The sequence below is a fragment of the Ostrinia furnacalis genome, unplaced genomic scaffold (genome assembly GCF_004193835.3).
Source record: "Ostrinia furnacalis isolate ACB-3 unplaced genomic scaffold, ASM419383v2 OfSCF7415, whole genome shotgun sequence".
Classification (NCBI taxonomy): Eukaryota; Metazoa; Arthropoda; class Insecta; order Lepidoptera; family Crambidae; genus Ostrinia; species Ostrinia furnacalis.
In genome coordinates, this window is record NW_021137654.1 from 441583 (window position 1) to 462043 (window position 20461).

At 39.5% G+C, this 20461-nt stretch overlaps 1 protein-coding gene across 1 annotated transcript; it reads left to right on the forward strand.

The window, feature by feature from the left end:
* Positions 1 to 206: 206 nt before the first annotated feature.
* Positions 207 to 19976, forward strand: Rbcn-3B (WD repeat-containing protein Rbcn-3B; the record flags this gene model as incomplete). The annotated part of the gene is made up of 13 exons (XM_028320612.1): positions 207 to 377; positions 1866 to 2104; positions 2738 to 2851; positions 3407 to 3550; positions 4414 to 4479; positions 5704 to 5866; positions 9114 to 9246; positions 10671 to 10761; positions 11242 to 11389; positions 13033 to 13134; positions 13509 to 13649; positions 15326 to 15404; positions 19835 to 19976. Coding segments are annotated over exons 2-13 (1557 nt in total), but the record flags the coding sequence as incomplete, so codon positions are not given.
* Positions 19977 to 20461: the final 485 nt, after the last annotated feature.

The window sequence follows — 20461 nt, forward strand, 5'->3', positions numbered from 1 at the left end:
TTTCACAACAATGTCAAAAAATTCCAATTAGGTTTTATTCTAAAATAATTCGAAATAATCCTAAAAAGGTTTTACATTTTTCAGATTTGGGTCTCTCATCATACTCGGATGGGGAACCGGAAAACCGGACTTTCAAACTAATGCCTACATCCCTAAATATTGACGTGAGCAATGGTGCCAACTTTTACATAATAGTAGCTGTCAGCAGCTGTCAGTTGATCAGCTGTCAAAATCTTGCAGCAGATTTTTGTCGATATCGAAGTTGAATATTGTTTTTTATAATTAAATCTGATTTGTTCGGCTTTTGTTGCAGCCCATGGGTGCTTGATATTTATCCGCGCAAATACACGCCAGTTTGCGATCACTGCTATTACCAGGTAAGTAATAAATTGATTTGTCCCTGACTACGTAAATAGGTAATGATTCTAGCTCTTATCATTTTGTTACACAAACAATACTGCTTCACGCCTTATTTATTTACTATTGTGAACTATTACTTAACTCTCGCCTACTTCTAAGATCATCCTAATTAGGTAGGTAGCATGTTATTCTCTTTAAACGTTCGGGTATGGAAAAAAAAGGAAAAAACATTAGAAAATTACTATTGTAGATTATATCAGTCAGTAACACAGTATTTACCTAATTAGAAAATCGTAACATCATCATATCGTCGGTTATTTTAGGGCGTAGTTTTGTAAGCAATTTATACCCACCCTAATAAAAATGTCCATCTACCCTTTTTTAATTGTGTTATTGGATTGGGTATGTTTTTGAGTACTCTATTCAAGTACGTACCACCGGCCGTTTGAAAAAAAAAATTGCGCAATCATACCTGCTTCTGTTTTGATGCAATCAAAGTAAATTTCCCATTTTAGGTGGTGGTTTTAGGTTTTTTTTTTTTAAAAAAAAGGGGAAGTGACTACAGCATTATCTAAAAAATTACTGAAGCGGACTAAAGTATGTGGCTCCTTAAACACTTGTCAAAAATCTATGACTATGACTTGACATTGGCAGAATCACCGCGGCAATAAATCCGCGGGATAGTCCCAAAAAAAAACCCATCTATCCTTAATTTTGAACTCCTATTTTCCTGCTTTACCAAATCTTACATTATTATTGCTCATGCATGGGCAGCTGCCCATTGCTACCCCCTGCCACCTTGAATCAATCATTTAAAGGTGAGTATAGACCAGCTGTTCCCAAACTTATTTAGTCTACTGCCCACTTTGAGAATAAATTATTTTTTAGCGCCCCCCATTTTTGTAGTCGAGTCGAGCTCAGTTGGTGTCTAAGAGTCCTCCTAGCAGATGACGCCTCCCAAACCTCTACACAACGTCCCGATTTTTTTTTCTGGGTCTCTTACCGCCCCCCTTTAAGCCTGCAGCGCCCACAAGGGGGCGTTATCGCCCACTTTGGGAAAGACTGGTATAGACCAAAGCATTTGAATAGAACAACGAGGTGCTCTATGAAATACCTAGTGTATCACCCTTTCACGAACCAACATCATACTTTTTACCTGTAATATACTATTCGCAAGAACATTACATTACATAGAAATGCTTGGGAAAATGCTCTATAGTCTGGTCTGCAAGCACGTAGAATTTTGTCCAATGACCCCAAGCTACCCATCCTTATCGCTCGCGCGTAATTTTGTTGCTGTCGCGTTTGCGCACTCACTGCGGGCGCCCGTCGCACAGTCGCGACAGCAATATAAGTACGCGAGAGCGATAAGGATGGGTAGCTTGGGGTCATTAGACAAAATTCTACGTGCTCACAGACCGGGCTTTAGTCTATACTCACCTTAATAGGACTACCATCAAGACATTAAACTAATCATACTCTTATGCGTCTTTCCTCATCCACAGACAAAATGCCAGGCACAAATCTCATAGTGCCGGTAGTGTTATGGGGCAAGCATGCTCCCACCCACTGCATCTCCTCCATCTACCTGTCCCGCGACCAGAAGACACTTGTAACCGGCTGCTATGACGGTCAGATCTGCATCTGGCAGGTGCACCCAGAGACGTTGAAGATGACACCTAGGTGTTTGCTGGTTGGGCACACCGCTCCGGTTACGTGTTTGTCCAGAGCTTCGATTATACAGGTTTGTGTTATTGATTGTGACTTCTAATCATTAGTTAAACACTAATGAACTCCCAATAAACTGGTTGTGGCTTGTGTAATGTGTACAGTATACAGCAGTGGTTCTTAACCTTTAAGTCACGAGGGACCATTTTACCAAATTTCTGTCTTGTCAGGGACCACTTTTTTTTTTTTCATAATCTTATGAAAGGGAGGTCGATTTCTCGCCCACTGTGCGCCGTTTGCGTTGTGTTGACTCGACTCATCACGTCACGTCACTTGTTTATTATGATGTCTTCACGGACCACTAGGAATGCCTCCAGGGACCACCAGTGGTCCGCGGACCACCGGTTAAGAACCACAGGTATACAGAAATAAACAATAGTGTGTTTGTTTAATCAACAGCACATCAGACTACATATTTTTGTTGCAAACTTGCATTTACGCCTAATATACAGGCTGTCCCATAAACATAGGGAGTTAAATCGATAAGCATTAGTGTCCTCTACACCAGACGGCTGCTGTTACACCCTTCATGAGACACCCTGTATAAGATACCACAGTGTTTAGTCTAAGCGATGTTGCTTGTACTATGAATTATTTGTTTTTTACTTATAAAACATATTATCTAATGCTAATCTTTAATGTTTTCCAGGATAACAACTTCATTGTGAGCTCTTCAGAAGCCGGTGAGATGTGCACTTGGGATCTGGTCGATGGGAAGTGTAGAGAGAGTGTTAAACTGACTCAAGTACACACTAATATTCAGGTAAGGAATACATTGAATAATGAGTGCATGTTAGTAGTTTACTATCAGTAATCCTTTTGTTATTAATATAATTCCTGCAAAAAGTCGCAATGTAACTTATTTCAGTCGCGATGCAGCATGTATCAATCGCAAAATCTACCTTTATACACATGCATTACTAAAAGCACCGTCACAATCGCTTTGCAGTCGCGCGACTGTTGAACGCGCGTTTGTATCGCTGCAAAGATCCTCCGCCTTTTTATTGAAGTCGGTTAAAAAAGTCGCATGTGTAAGCTTAGCATGGGGAGCTTACACATGGCGACGCTATGAGTAAGTGCCTTTTTTCCTGTGAATGATGATTTCGGCACGCGTGCGGAATTAATCCTCATGTTTGCTGCCCGCATTTCATTATTTTATACGTCTTTTTCTTATTACGCGGGCTACACGCATGCGTAATGCGGACTAGCTAAGGCCACAGAATACGAAATCCGCATCACAGGAAAAATGTACTAAGTTTGTTTTAAAAGAGATACAGAAGCTATTGAACATATACCTATTTTATATTTTCCTTCCCAGGCATACCACATGTGCAATAGTGATGACCTCAGGCTCTTTTGCAATGGATATTATGCGGAGATACTTATCATGGATCCGTTTTCACTCGAGATTCTGTTCTCGCTCAGCTCCAAAATGAATCCTGATTGGATATCTGCGTTACACGTAAGTTTTCTATCTAAAATCGTTGTTAGTTTTCGAAAAATCATCAGTGACTAAAATTTGGGCAGGGCACATAGTACGCAGAACTGAGGTGGAATTGTGTAAAGCAATCGTAATCATTTGACAGTTCATAACGTACGATAAAGTCAGTTAAACAAAGCGTTTGATAGAATAATCGTACGTTATGAACTGTCAAATGATAACGATTGCTTTACACAATTCCACCTCTGAAGGCCAATGGAGCAACAAGGTTCTGGAGTGGAGGCCACGTACCGGAAAACGCAGCGTGGGACGTCCACCCACAAGGTGGGCCGACGACCTGATAAAGGTAGCAGGAAGGCGCTGGTTGCAGGTCGCTACCAACCGCGCGATGTGGAAGCCATTGGGCTTATGTTCAGCAGTGGATGTCCTGTGACTGAAATGATGATGATGACTTTTTTTTAATTTTTTTATGCATAACAAGGCAGGTATTTGACCACAATCTTGACCAGGTAAATGACTTGAATTAAAAAGCTTCACTAAACGTAATTTTTTCTTTGAAAGACCAATTCTTTGCAACGCTGTCTAAAATCTATCTAGTTTTACCGCCATAGACATTTTTCAGACAAATTATTTGCAATTTCTGTGTAGTCAAGATCTGCATTTACCGCCAGTTAAAACTAACTAATCATTGATCCTTAGGCCATAGAAAGGTTTTCTATTTTGCGTTCCCGATAATAACTTCATTATTATCGGGAACGCAACCGTCTCCAATTTACCAGAGGCCATTGGAGGATTAGGGAGGACTACATATCCTAGACAAGTTTTCAGAATTCTCTGCGTTCCATATGCCATCAACTGTAATCTGTATTGTTTGTTTATTTCAGGTTTTACGCCCGTCATCTCGTAAAGACGACGTCGTTCTCGCTATATCCATTACTGGGACTGTTAAGGTATGTGTGTCACTCAGTTTGTATGAATTTTATGTACCTAATACTTTACCAATTTTCAAACTCAGCGGCAAAATAGTCGTCCGGCAAGCAATAGGCTTTTGGTTCTACTATTATTACATAAACTAATTGATAATTTCAAGTAAAAAAAAGCAACAGTCACTGTTATTATTACCGTTGTTTTTTCAACATTCTTCTTCTCAATTCTATCCACCCGTTTCTTTTTTTCAAAATGTGCTGTTCACTGTATACGGTGGACAATATTTTAAGATACGGAACTCAAGTCGGTCTTTTCAACATCTTTTAATTCCAAAACGGGGTCTCAACGAGTTTTCTCTTTAATTGTAATAGAACGCTATCTCCTTAAAGGCCGGCAACGCACCTGTAACGCCCCTGGGTCTGCGGGTGTCTATGGGCGACGGTAATCACTTACCATCAGGTGATCCGTCTGCTCGTTTGCCTCCTAAAAATGTTGGTCTCGAAGCGCTGGTAGGGTAAAAAGATTATGAGACATGTAGAGGCTCCTTAAGAGCAAAATGACGATTTGTAAGAACTATTTATTAGTCTAAACAAATAAAGAAATTTTGACTTTGACTTTGAAAAAAACGCAAAATTTTATAGGTTAAACGCTATTAACTGTGTCAGTTCACGAGGTATGAGAGCGGATGGTGTATTTTTAAGACTTTAAGAGTAGGCGCACACCGTTGATTTTTCGTCGGCCGATAGTTTAGTCGGGCAGTTGATCAGTACGGGCATGTATGGGAGTGCGCACACTACGCCGATTCGATTTGGCCGATTCTTCATACAATTTAAAATCGGGCACAACTATCGGCCAACTAAAAATCAACGGTGTGCGCCTACTCTAAATGTCTGCTAGATTTTAGATTTGTATGCTCTCTTATGTTATAACATTGTCAATGTCACCCCTCCCGTGCCGCTTCCATACCTCAGGCATTGACTGAATTTTTTTTATTTTTTATTTTTATTTAAAAGATTATTAGTAATTTGTTATTACACAAATTACTAATACTCTCGTTAGCCCCTCGTACTAAGCTAAATATGCTTGTGTCACGAGTGAGCTCACCACAATAGTCGAGCGGCGGCGGGGACCGAACCCGCGTTCCCCGGATCACGAGTCGGCCAGTCCGACCCCTTCACCGTTCGGCTATCGTGGCTTCAAATTATGCGTTAGACCTTACGTTATAATACCTTATTACATCTCTCCAGGTCTGGTCACTCCTAGGCCACGAGAACAAGCAGTCGGAGCCGATATATGAGAACGAGTCGAAGCAGATCCGCTGCCTCAACGCTCTGTCTCTTAACTGCTGCGCGTACAACCAAAGAACTGTGCTAATCGTGTGCGCCAAGTATTGTCAGATATACGACGCAGGTTAGTAACTTTTCATCCATCCCTTTTTCTCCCCTTCCCCTTTTCCCTTTTCTCCCCTTCCCCTTTTCCCTTCCTCCTTTTCCCCATTCTCCCCTTTCTCCCCTTTCTCCCCTTCCCCTTTTCCCCATTCCCCCTTTTCCCCTTTTCCCTTTTCTCCCCTTCCCCTTTTCCCCCTTCCCCCTTTTCCCCTTTCTCCCCTACCCTCTTTTCCTCTTTCTCCCCTTTCCCCTTCCCCTTTTATCCCCTTCCCCTTTTATCCCCTTCCCCTTGTTCTTCCATTTCATCTTTCCTTTTTTCCATCCTACCTTTTTTCTCCCCTTCCCACCCTCCATATACGAGAACGAGTCGAAGCAGATCCGTTGCCTCAACGCTTTGTCTCTTAACTGCTGCGCGTACAACCAAAGAACTGTGCTAATCGTGTGCGCCAAGTATTGTCAGATATACGACGCAGGTTGGTGAAATTTCTCCCCCTCACCTTTTCTTTCTTTGCCGTTTTTTCCCCTTTCCCTTTCCTCCCCTTTCCTCTTCCCCTTTTTCCCTTTCTCTCCTTCCCCCTTTTCCCCTTTCTCCCCTTCCCCCTTTTCCCGTCTCCCCTTCCCCCTGTCTTCCCTTCCCCTTTTCCCCTTTCTCCCCTCCCTCTTTTCACCTTTCTCCCCTCCCTCTTTTCACCTTTCTCCCCTTCCCCTTTTCCCCTTCCTTTTTTTCTTCAATTTCATCTTTCTCCCCTTCCCCTGTTCCCCTTCCCTTTTTTCCCCTTTTCTTTTCTATCTTTCCTCTTGCCAATCCGCGCCTTTCTCCCCTTCCCACCCTCCATATACGAGAACGAGTCGAAGCAGATCCGCTGCCTCAACGCTTTGTCTCTTAACTGCTGCGCGTACAATCAAAGAACTGTGCTAATCGTGTGCGCCAAGTATTGTCAGATATACGACGCAGGTTAGTAACTTTTCATCCATCCCTTTTTCTCCCCTTCCCCTTTTCTCCCCTTCCCCCTTTCCCCCCTTCCCATTTTCCCCTTTCTCCCCTACCCCCTTTTCCCCTTTCTCCCCTTTCCCCTTCCCCTTTTCCCTATTTTCCCTTCCCCCGTTTCCCCTTTCTCCCCTACCTCCTTTTCCCCTTTCCCCTTCCCCTTTTATCCCCTTCCCCTTTTTCTTCCATTTCATCTTTCTCCCCTACCCTTTTTCTCCCCTTCCCACCCTCCATATACGAGAACGAGTCGAAGCAGAAATCCTCTGCCTCGACGCTCTGTCGCTGAACTGCTGCGCGTACAACCAAAGGACCGTTCTGATCGTGTGCGCCAAGTATTGCCAGATATACGACGCAGGTTAGTAACTTTCACACATCCCTTTTTCTCCCTTTCTCCCCTTTACCTTTTCCCCTCTCTCCCCTTTTCCCTATCTCCCCTTCCCCCTTTCTCTCTTTCCCCTTTTCTCCCCTTATCCTTTCCCCTCTCTTTTCTACCTCTGTAACTCTCAATTTTGTTTCTCTTACTGTTACTTAATTGTTGCGCATACAACCAAAAGACCGTGTGCGTCAAGTATTGCTAGATATACAAAGCAGGTACGTGACCTTCCCCTTTATTTATCCCACTCTTCTAGCATTTCCCATTTTGCGCTGTTAGATAATTATGACTTGTCTCTATCAAACATGGGCCAGTTTTCGCAAACAATATAATCCAATCGCAGTTTAGCCGCCTGTCACGGTCATCTTCTGGGAGCATTGACATAATATCATATTCACCTCGTAAATTTAAAGCTGTATTGCATGACTTGTTCGTTTCGGATAAATAGTCTAAAGATTGGACTATGTATCCGAAACGAACTGTAGACTCTAAACATGATTTATGCAAAAGAGAAAAGAAAATTGAAATTGTGTTTGCCTTCTATTAGTAGTACACTTATTTGCATGCCGTGGCAGCCTTTAAGTAAGGCAACACCACATAATGTTTGATGTATTAAGGTTATATTAGATAAGGTGTATGCTTTGTTGGCTGTCCTTAAGGCTAGGATTTACCGCCTCGATGCCGTGCATTTGTTTACCTCAGCCCCCGCACACCTCGCACTGACACTCGCGCTGACACTCGCGCGACGCGTTGACGCCACAGTGTAAAAACAAACCGTAAGTTGGATGACGGTTTACGTAATCTTCAAATAGTTAATAAATAAATAATAAAATTAAATATCCTTCGACATAATATTTTAACACTGCGCCTCTAGTCTCAAACTAAGCAAAGCTTGTACTATGGGATATGAAAATACTTAAATAACATAACATAAATAAATAAATATTATGGTTAGAAACCGTGCATAGTGCAGTCCACACAGCTTATGACCGCAGTCTGTGGAGGAACACTATCTGTGGTCGCGATCCTCATCAGTGAGGGACCGAGGAAGAAGAAGAATGGTTAGAAAACACCCAGCCCGAAACAAATATTATTATAATGTTCATGCACACAAATGTTTGTCAATCAATAATGTCAAATGAAAGATGATAATATTAAGTCAAACAAATACTTTTTACCGACAAAAATAGTAAATGATCACAAAAATTTAAATTCCATTTTAATATGAAATACTAATGTTCTTTTACATTTTGCTATTCTATTTAAGCAAATGACTCTAAATTAATCATTGTAAACCCAGAAATAGTAAACAATCCTCAAAACAACTTGCCTAGAGGTCCTCGTCTGACCTTTTAGAATTTGTAACTCAGATTCAAGCAGTAAACTTCTAAAATAATTATTTATGGTATCAATTAAATAACTGTATCGCCATCTAGTTTTATAATTCAGCATGTTTAAAAATTTTTTTTATCGGACAAACTATGCAATATCGTGTTTTGGAAAAGTTGTCGCCCTAGTTAAAGACATTAACTTACTCGTACAATTTTTTGTTTGCTAAAATATCTTTTCATTTAGAAGCTATCTGCAAACAAAATCGGTCAAATATCGACAATTTGGGAAATCATGGCCTTAAAATAAATAAATAAATAAATAAAATATACAACGCCGGCCAGTGACCTCCCTCCCCACTCCCCCTTTCCTCCCCCTTATTGGAACTCCAACTTTTTAAGGTATTAGATAACTTTTTAAGTGCAACTTGCACTTGCCATATGCGATATTAGGTACTGTTGACGTTATTTTACGTGCCACTCACAGCGTTAAATATATGCCATTTTATTTTTTACGTCAATTTCTAGTTTACCCTATTAAATTATGACTACATAATAATATCATCATATTTCTTTCCAGGCGATTTCTCAGTCCTCTGTTCGATACAAGCGCCCCAAGGCGAGCGTTGGATGTCTGGAGACTTCCTAGCACCGGACCGGATCCTCGTATGGTCCACAGAAGGCAAGGGATATTTGTACAAACTGCCCGCCAAGTAAGTGAAGTGTATTCTTGTCACTATTTAGAATACTAAAATAGTAAGACACGGGCCTTAACTCGACGTTTATTAATGAGTTACATTATGTACTCACGGCTTGACGTTTCGGCTGCGATGCTGCAGCCGTGGTCACAAACAGAATGTATCTCATTAATAAACGTCGCGTTTAGACCGTGTCTTACTATTTTAGTGGAAATGGGACGCGGAAGTTTAAAATCTTATATTTAGAATACGTATGAATTAATTGAGATGTATTTTTGGGCATTCCATTCCATTGTGTCAAGTCAAAGTGTTCACCACTGATCGGAATTTGAGAAATCTAAAAGTTATTACGTGATATTTATAAATAAAATATAATATTTTGCAGTACCCTGTGTTAAAAATACTTTGTGATAGTAGAAAATCACAAATAAAATCATCATTAGAACTTCATTGGAGCACAATCGCCTAAGTTTTGAACACATGTTTCAATTATACTTTACTTATCGCTCGATATAAATATTTTTGTTTGCGAAATTATACTGAAAAGTAAGGTATGATCGAAATGAAAATACAATACAATGTCATTAAAGAAATGACTGGAGACTTGTTATAAAATTAATAATAACACATGACGAATCTAAAATACAGTGTCTTTACTGTATCGTATAATTATATTTTATGCATAATTTAAATGTATTCTTACTAAGTGGGATGTATTCTTCATTCATTGATGTATGCTACATAACTGCCGATATAAATATTATGTATTCTAACTCCTGTAGTTACGAAAAAGCCTCCTGCCATTTCTTGAGCTAAACAAAACATTTCTGTTATAGCAAACTGCGTGGACGGGCTATAAGTAGGTCAGCACCACTTTGTTTGTCTGTAAATTTAACCCTTGTATTTATAGAATAGACCCCGTATTTATTATTTGCTTTGCACATTTTAGAACGCTTCGTATTTTGAATTTGAGTGCGTTTACTTTTGATTATGAATATTTGTAAGCTGTTTGTGTATTTTACTGTGTGGCGATAGGCTTTGTAAGTAATGCAGATGTATTTAAATAATATAAAAACACTACACACACTTATTTGAAATATTGGATTAAAATAAAATTAGTGTTTAAGGTAGGCCTAGAATTCATTATTATTAATTGCAAGGTTAATTAAAATAGCAGGCAGACTAGATAGATAATTTAGTTTCAATACAGTTTAGAAAAACATAAATTATATTTAATAACAGACAAAAACAATAATTATATTAAAATATCGTACTGTGTTTGTGTGCCATTTGTACAATAATATTTTTAATTATTTTCAGTTGCATATCGCACACCCATATACCCATCATTTGTATTGTATAATTTGGTTGTATTCTTAACTTATTTACTGATAAGTGGCGTGTATTCTTGGGTCGTTTGACACGTGTTTGTTTTTCAGTTCTGTGCCTGATCATAAGGGTTTCCATGGACCGACTGTTGACCACGATAGCCCTGTGCTATACAGCATTCTGGCTCACACCAATGAAGAGGTAATTTTGGAATTTGTTTAATATTGTCTTGCTAAAGTTATTGATTGTTCTAATTAAAATGTTGACTGGGTTTCTTCCGCCACTTCTCAGTACCAATTCATATGTTATCCCGAACTGTTGGAAACAAGCTATATTTGGGCCTCATATAAGTGCCATAAAGGGCCTTTAATCCTTTATAAGGCAGTGGGAATATAGTTCCCACCATATTTTGAACCTTATTCGTTTGTCCTTAAATCCAAAAACAATGAAAAATTTCATTATATTCAGGGCCCTCTTTAACCTACAAGGGGCCCTGGGCACTTAAGGATCAAGGGGGGCCCTTATCATCTGGAAAAGGTTATTTTGAGCAGACGGGGGCCCCCTCGATCGCGGGGCCCTGGGCACGTGCCCAAAGTGCCCAGTGGGAAAGAGGGGCCTGATTATGTTATGACTGTTAAAGAGATACGTAACAAATATTTCCTTATAATTACTTTCCCACAGCTGCTATCATGCCCGCCAGCGATGCGTTTCGTAATCACCTCCGCCGGAGGCACGAGCCGCCGTCGTCTGTTACGAGGCGACTCGGCCGGCGTGGTATCAGTATGGGACGTCGACCAGGCCGCTACGGCCGTGCCTGACCAGATGCCGAGTGAGTTAACCCTTTATACGGCTGTGGGAATTTAGTTCCCACTATTTTGAAGCTTTTAGGGTTGTTTTGACGTCCAAAAACAGTTAAAAGTTTGAACAAAACAATGTTTTTAAAGAAACGACTGGAGACTTCATAAAAAATATTATGACATAACGAATCTTAAATACAGTGTCTTTACTAAATCGTATAATTATATTTTGTGCATTTTTTTAAAAATTGAAATGTATTCTTACTAAGTGGTGTGTATTCTTTATTAATTTGGCGGGAAGACTTAGTTCAGCTGCCTTTGCGGTGAGAAAGATCAGAAACTTGACTGATGTTGAAACAGCAAGGCTTGTATATTTTAGTTATTTTCATAGTATTATGTCTTATGGTCTTTTACTGTGGGGCTCAGCAGCAGACATAGAATCAATTTTCATTTTACAGAAAAGAGCTGTTCGGGCAATATACGGTCTTAAACCACGTGACTCACTTAGAGAAGTTTTTAAAGAAATCAATATATTGACTGTGGCTTCGCAATACATATTTGATAACATTATGTATGTCCGTAAACATATACATTTATTTACTAAGAAAAGTGACGTCCACTCATTTAACACGAGACATAAGAATAAACTTGCTGTTCCATCATTTAGGTTGCATAAGATAGGTAATTCATTCTTGGGGAAATGTATTACCATATTTAACAAAATACCACACAACCTTGTCGAATTGCCAATAAACAAATTTAAGATACATATAAAAAATACCCTTATGTCCAAAGGGTACTACAAGGTTCGAGACTATATTGATGACAAGGATGCGTGGTCAGTTCAGTCTGCACATATTTGATGTACTTAAATTTGACTATTCTTACCGTTAGATAATTCCTTACCTACATGCCAAATTTCAAGCGTCTAACTTAAGCGGTTTAGATTTTTCATACAAAAGGATTTTCCCGCTAATTCCCGTTCCCTTGGGAATTTTGGTAATTCCTTTCTTAGTGCACCTCTACGGTATTTAAGCTACGTCCCTTCCAAATTTCAAGTGCCTACGTTTAGCCGTTTAGGCTGTGTGTTGATCTGTCACTAAGTCAGTCAGTTTCTCCTTTTATTGTATAATATTTAGATTCTTTTTTAACTACAATGTCGTTTATATAAATTACATTGATGTTTTTTAGTTCTTTTTTGTTTCTTTGAGTAATATTTGATTTTAATATTGATTTGATTTTAAAGGTGGAAGAAAAAACGTAAGAAACTATTAATAGCAGGGTTACTAGCCAATGGATGGCTAATAATGGCTATTAATAGATAATAATCAGTTATTATCCAAACTAGCTGGCTACAAACCCATCTCTAGTTCGAATCCCACCGCCGCTCGACTATTGTGGTGAGCCCACTCGTAACACAAGCTTATTTAGCTTACCACGACGGGCTAGGGACTATTAGTAATTTGTGCAATACAAATTGCTAATAATCTTTAAAAAAGGAAAAAAAACTTAAGGCATAATAAATGCTACTGACAACGCCACTCTTGTAGCGAAGTTTTGGGCTGGCACTGTGTTGGTTTGTTGTCGACACGACATACAGAATTCGGGCTCTTTCAAGATACATTATTGGGTCCAATGTTGTATAATATCTAAGAATTATGTAATTTTGTTTCAGCTCATCCACCAATAGTGATGACGAGTCTGGAGATGGCCTGGGCGGAAATGAACCCGCAACCCGTCGGGATCTTGGACCAATTGAACCATCCGGAAGACCCGGGTACGTGCAAAATAGCGCACTGTGAGACCTCATAGTAATGTTTGTGAATACGGGCGTTAATTTACTAACTTCTTTCTCTTTCGTTATTACAATTTCTGAGCGATTAGATGCCTTAGGCAGTTCGATTTTTTCAAGTTGTTTATTTAAAACTAGCGGCCGCCCGCGACTTCCTACGCGTGGATCCCGTTTTACCCCCTTAGGGGTGGAGTTTCGTAAAATCCTTTCTTAGCGGATGCCTACGTCATAACATCTACCTGCATGCCAATTTTCAGCCCGATCCGTGCAGTGGTTTGGGTACGTTGATAGATCACTATGTCAGTCAGTCAGCCACCTTTGAGTTATATATTTAAATTCTTTCTCTCTTTCTTTCACAGAAGTGAAGCTAACAGCATCGATATACCTACTAGCAGCCAACCGACTAGTAGTCGGTCGTGACGACGGTTCTATAGTGATAGTAAACGCAACGCACACGGTGCAACTGCAGTTGTTGCACGGCACGCACCAGCAGTATGACGGTGAGTCTGACAGTGAGTACAAATGTCAAATTACAAAAAAGAACCTCTAAAGTTGTAAAGTCACATGCTGTCAAAACACATCATGTCAAACTTCAAATGACTATGCCAAATGATTTGTCAAAAACATCACGTCAAATGCTATAATGTCAAGTGACGTAATGTCAAATGTTGTAATGTCAAATGACGTAATGTCAAATGACGTAATGTCAAATGACGTAATGTCAAATGACGTAATGTCAAATGACGTAATGTCAAATGACGTAATGTAAATGACGTAATGTCAAATGATGTAACGTCAAATGACACAGTCAAATGACAATGCTATATCATAAAACGTCTTCACGTAATTTGTCAAATGGCAAAATGACATTAATAAGAAAATACACTGCATGAATGATTTAGAGTAGGCGCACGCCGTTGATTTTTCGGCGGCCGATAGTTTAGTCGGGCAGTTGATCAGTATGGGCATGTATGGGAGTGCGCACACTACGCCGATTCGATTTGGCCGATTCTTCATACAATTTAAAATCGAGCACAACTATCGGCCAACTAAAAATCCAGGGTGTGCGCCTAGTCTTAAAATAGTAAAAAAAAATGGTCTATTGATGCCAATGATATCAAACCGACTAGTAGTCGGTAGAGACAACGGTTCCATAGTGATAGTGAACGCAACGCACACGGTGCAACTGCAGTTGTTGCACGGCACGCACCAGCAGTATGACGGTGAGTCCGACAGTGAGTACAAAAGATGTCAAATTACAAAAATGAACCTCTAAAGCTGTCAAATGACGTGCTGTCAAAACACATCATGTCAAACTTCAAATGACTATAGTTCCAAAATACTGAACTGTCCTATCCTTGACATTGACAGTGGGGCGCCACCGTCAATACCGGATCGCTAGACCGATTTTTGCCATGTTGGAAACCATATAGTTGAACGATGGTAGCGCCCCCCTGTTATTGAGTTTGGTGGGACACTTCAGTGGGGTCATCTATATGCCAAATGATTTGTCAAAAAACTCATGTCAAATGCTATAATGTCAAGTGACGTAATGTCAAATGACGTAATGTCAAATGATGTAACGTCAAATGACAATGTTATATCTGCATATAACTGCAGTTGTTACACGGCACGCACCAGCAGTATGACGGTGAGTCCGACAGTGAGTACAAAACATAACCCTCTTTCTGGTGCAGTCGGGTAAAAAATGACAAACAACAGTGTTAAAACGTCATAAGACAAAATGTTAAACGTCATAGTGTAATGACTTGATGTCACAATGTCATATATCACCTTGTCAATTAATGTCGAAGTATCTAATGACATAATGTCAGATAAATGTCACAGTCTTGTGATAATTAAATTAGAATCAGAAAGTGAGTGAAAAAAATGAGAAAAACTAAAGAAAAATGCAACTTCAATATGGAAAAATGTAATTACTTAAAGTCAAAAGTACAAATCGTCCATTTGCGACGACAGTGTGACATCTTCAATTAGATTAACACAGACGATGTCACGTTGTCGTCGCAAATGGACGAAATGTTAAAATGACAAATGTTATAATTTCATGTCAATGTCAGATGACAAAATGTCAAATGTCATCAAATTATGTAATGTTACATGACAAATGGCACAAAATTTTTTAATGACAGTAACAACAATGTTTTGTTCACAGATTGGACTCGACACCAAGTACTTTTAGGACACAATGGGAGGGTGAACTGCCTTCTCTACCCCCACCATATACACCCTAGGTAAGAATATGAAAGTATTTGTTAAATATAGGTCCCACAAGGTGGCCCGACGACATCGTAAAGGTAGCAGGGAGGTGCTGGACGCAGGCCGCTACCAACCGGGCAACATGGAAAGCATTGGGGGAGGCCTATGTTCAGCAGTGGACGTCCTATGGTTGAGATGATGATGATGAATCTATAGCCTCAGTTGGGATCTGAGACCACCTTCTTCTTCGATATGTAAGATCGTGATAGCTAGTCAGGCGAATCGATCAAACCAAGCAGAAAATTTTGGTCACTGACTCACAAAATCTCAGAAACTACAAGTGCTAGGAGTTTCAAAGGACATTGTCAGAAACCGCCTAAAAAACCGCCCAAAAACATTAACCCATCATAATTATTTTCTATTTTTTTTAATACATTAAGCACCCTTTCATTCTAATGGACACTTAAGCATTGAAAAATTAAATAAATAAGTCTTTTAACGTTTATTCTATAATACTATTACAACTTCCGGACGTTTTGGTGCGTGGCATGGTCTAAAACCTATCAAGTTCCATAATTTTTGCCGATAAAATCTGTACGAGGCATTACCGTACTTTATTGCTGGGAGTCCATGTATAGTGATGTTCCTGCGGCCATCATAGACAATAAAATATCGATTTTGAAAATAAAATAAATCGATTAAACTGCTTTGAAGACTAGATTTGCGTTAAAAGCTAAAAAGATATTGACAGTTTGACACTATTACAAGAAGATATCTAAAGTGTCCAACTGGTCGAAGGTCGTAAATAAAATAAAAATAATTAGGACCATAAACTGATATTCATGGTATCATAACTGTAAAAGTGTCAGAATCCGATGTTGAATCCAATGCCAGTTGAAGTGTGAGAAACATATATATTTTTTTTTTATGTGACAGGAGGCAAATGAGCAGACGGATCACCTGATATCAACCTAGTATAGTTGCCAGTCTCTCATAATCTATGCCAATGAGGGTTTTCGCGATTGAAAAATCCGCCAGATGGCAATACGTAGACGTGAGGTCCAAATGCTGCATGATTGGTTATTTTTGACATGACATTGACAGATATCCACCAATCATGCAGCATTTGGACCTCGCGTCTACGTATTGCCATCTCGCGGATTTTTCAATCGCGAAAACCCTCATTCATAGCACATGTATAATAATAGACCAAATGAACTTTTATAGATTGTGAAAGAGAAGATAAAGATTTTATTATTTTATTAAAATCTTGCCACGAGGTAGTTTTTCAGTAGAAACCAGGATTGGATAATCGCTACAGGCAAGTATCAGAACATTTTATAAATATTTTTAATCGATTATATCCATGTGAATCGTTTTAATAAATTGTCATTTTACTTTTTCAATTAAAACTTTTTCAATCCCTAGTCTTGTCAAACTGTCATAATGTCAACAAATTATAAATGTCACGTCAGTTGACTCAATTTCAGTCTTCTGTGCGTTTATTGTATTTTTATTTCAATGAAATAGTGCTAAAGGGTTAGTACTAAAACTGAAAGCCTTTTTTCAGAAAGAAAACCAATGTGGTGCCCTTATTATTCATGCTGTTTGAAAGTTACAAGTCAGTGATACAGAGTTGCCGACATTATAACTCCGTAGTGATACCATACCAAAGAAGAAGTTTTCCTAAACACTTGTGTTGTTTTTATATGTGATCGAATAAAAAGGATTAATTCTACTGCTCAAATGGAATAACTTATCCCAAGAGACCGAATAAAAAAAAAACCTCTCCATAGAAATTATCACCATCACGAGGATGTGAATTTTTTTGAGAATTTGATATTGGTCCTGTAAGAAAAGTAGTTGTATTTCAGTAGTAGAATCAACCCTTCTTGTTTCATCAGCAAGAGTAACTATAAAAACGCCCTGTAGGTAGGTATTATTAAGCTGAAGAGTTTGTTTAGTGTCAAAGACTGTCACACAGTGTAACTTAAATTGGCATATTATGATAATGAACATAAAAACTTAAATAAATATTTATGTTAATATTTTTTCTATTTATTTATTTTCCCAAAGCTTCACAGTGACAGCTGAAACAGCAATACTGTTAACAAAACAGTAAAACTAAACTTGGAACAAACTGTTACAAATATGAGGGGTTTAATATTTTACAAATTAAAATAAAACCGCATGTTGCTTTACTTTCTCGTATAGGTAATAAATGTAATTAATGGCTAGATTATTAATGTTACTTTGTTACCCTCAATAGTGAGGAAATCTTATAAAATGGTAACCCTGATTTTTATTGTCATTCAAGTGCTCTTTCTTCGCATAGGCTTCTGTGATTTGGCCAAGGGCCACACACATTGCGATAACATTATGCGACATTGATTTGACAGCAGCGGAGTGAAGTCTTGCGACTATGCAAAATGATACCCTGTAATCGTAGCGCATACAGACATAGACGGGGCGGGGCACATAGCTCGTAGAGCTGATGGCCGCTGGGGCAGGAAAGTTCTTGAGTGGCGACCACGAGCCGAAAGACGTAGCGTGGGCAGGCCTCCCACTAGGTGGACCGACGATCTGGTGAAGGTCGCGGGAGGTGCCTGTATGCGAGCGGTGCAGGATCGGTCTTCGTGGAAATCCTTGGGGGAGGCCTTTGTCCAGCAGTGGACGTCTTTTCGGCTGAAACGAACGAACGAACGATACGTATTACCACTATTTACCAGACATTACTATTTATTGCATACTCGCCGGATTACACGTAGGAGCACGCGCGTAACAGCTTCGGCCTTGCATTATTATAAGATCTTGTTCCGCCCTTTTACGAACTTCCTCCGTGAGGATATCCCCGCCGAATTCTATGATGAACCTATCAAAAGTCATATTCTGCAATGTCAACCCACCACAAGGTGGACCGACGACCTGATAAAGGTAGCGGGAAGGCGCTGGATGCAGGCCGCTACCAACCGTGCGATGTGGAAGTCATTGGGGGAGGCCTATGTTCAGTAGTGGACGTCCTGTGGCTGAAATGATGATGATGATGAAGAAATGAATGAAAATGACAAATCTTCGAACGTGTATAATACCGTGCCAAAGTAATCATATAATTTTGGCACCTTAATAACTATTGCCGTTTTTGTTGTAAAGATCATGCAGCGCTACTTGCGGATATTATTGGAAAGAAAACTATGTGGGCTCTAGATCTGAAGCCGCTTTAACGAACACGAAGTGCTCATACAATGCGGCGTATTTTCTTCCAGTCTTTAGTCAGGACTTTAGTCGAATTAAAACCCCGGTTGAACGTGATATAGCCGCACTAGAATACGATGCTTTTTTGCATAATCGCAAGACTTCGTTCCGGTGTCGACCGAATGTTATCATGATGTATGTGGCCCAGGGGTTACCGTAGCCGCTAAGGTTTGAAACTTCTTGCTTAAAATATTGTAGTCTTTGGCATAGACTACGATGGTAGTCATGGAGATAGGAGTTTGTTATCTCGTGTCAGATGTAAATGGTGAAAAGAAAACTCATGATTCGTGGTATTTTTATGTAATATGTAGGTATTTTATAAAAGTGGAACCCCGAGTGATCTCCAAAACCCATTCTATTATTATATACGATTCGGCTTCGATATCTATAATACAATAGGAGTTTATTTCATGTGTCAGATGACAAGGGTGGAAACAACCTACGATTCATGTTGTTTATTTACGTGCAATATGTGGGCATATTGTAAAAGTGGAATGCCGAGTTGTATTTCTAAAACTTGTTCTATTATTTTATACTATTTGGCTGCGACTCGGCGTGACGACAATACAAAACATTTTTCGCGAATCGGTGTTCATACATTCACACAATACATTAGACGCCATGTTGTCATAAACGACATATTATAAAATCGCTGTGATTTAATATTCTTAATCATTAATTTTATGGCAAGTGTCCATCAGGAATCATTGTTCTTACACACAGAATCGTATTATTTCGCTTTCGGGTAGTAATATGTCAAAATTGCTGGTTCTTTAGGCGAACAATGTATGGAGAACGAACATTGTCCTTTGCATGGGGGTTCCTTTTAGAACGTAGGTGCTCACTAAGACGGGATTTTGCAAAATTCAACCTCTAAGGCACATAGTATGCAGAACTGACGGCCGATGGGGCAGCAAGGTTCTGGAATGGAGGCCGCGTACCGGAAAACGCAGCGTGGAACGTCCACTCACAAGGTGGACCGACGACCTGATAAAGGTAGCAGGAAGGCGCTGGATGCAGGCCGCTACCAACCGTGCGATGTGGAAGTCATTGGGGGAGGCATATGTTCAGCAGTGGACGTCTTATGGCTGAAATGATGATGAATGATGAATCTCTAAGGGGGTAAAACGGGTTCCACGCGTACGAAGTCGCGGGCGGCCGCTAGTGCTTCTGTAATAGTGATTTTAAATATGTTTTTCCTTCTTTCTTTCAGATACGACAAGGCGCACCTCGTCTCCGGAGGCATAGACTTCGCGGTTTGCCTATGGGACCTGTTTACTGGCAATCTACTGCACAGATTCTGCGTGCATGCTGGAGAAATAACGCAGCTTATCGTGCCGCCCAGTAATTGTACTGTGAGTATTAAATATAATAATAATAATATAATAAAATAAATGTTTATTTTCTCTTCACAAAGGTAACAAAGAATAATGGATACTACAATATTGTGAATGTTACAATAACAGAACCTTTGCGAGAGACTGGTGTCTAAACTAGGGTAATCCCTGTGTGATAGATTACCAGGCCCTCAACTTGCTCCTTGAACTTAACAATCTGACCAGATAAACACGCGCAAAGTGCGAAGAGAGATCACAAGTTCTTGCACATCACTATATATAAAAATACGTGATACAGTTAGTATGATATATTAAGATAAGTAAGATATATACAAGGCGATTGTGGTTCGAGAGGGCACCGTATGATACCTACGTCACTTGATACTAAGTTAAGCTCCATGGCACACGTTCAGAAAAGTTGTGATAAGCTTGAAACAATTAATTAATAAACGCCGATTTGGCCGAAAGTACAAAAAATGGTAGAAGACTAGAGATGGGTAAGT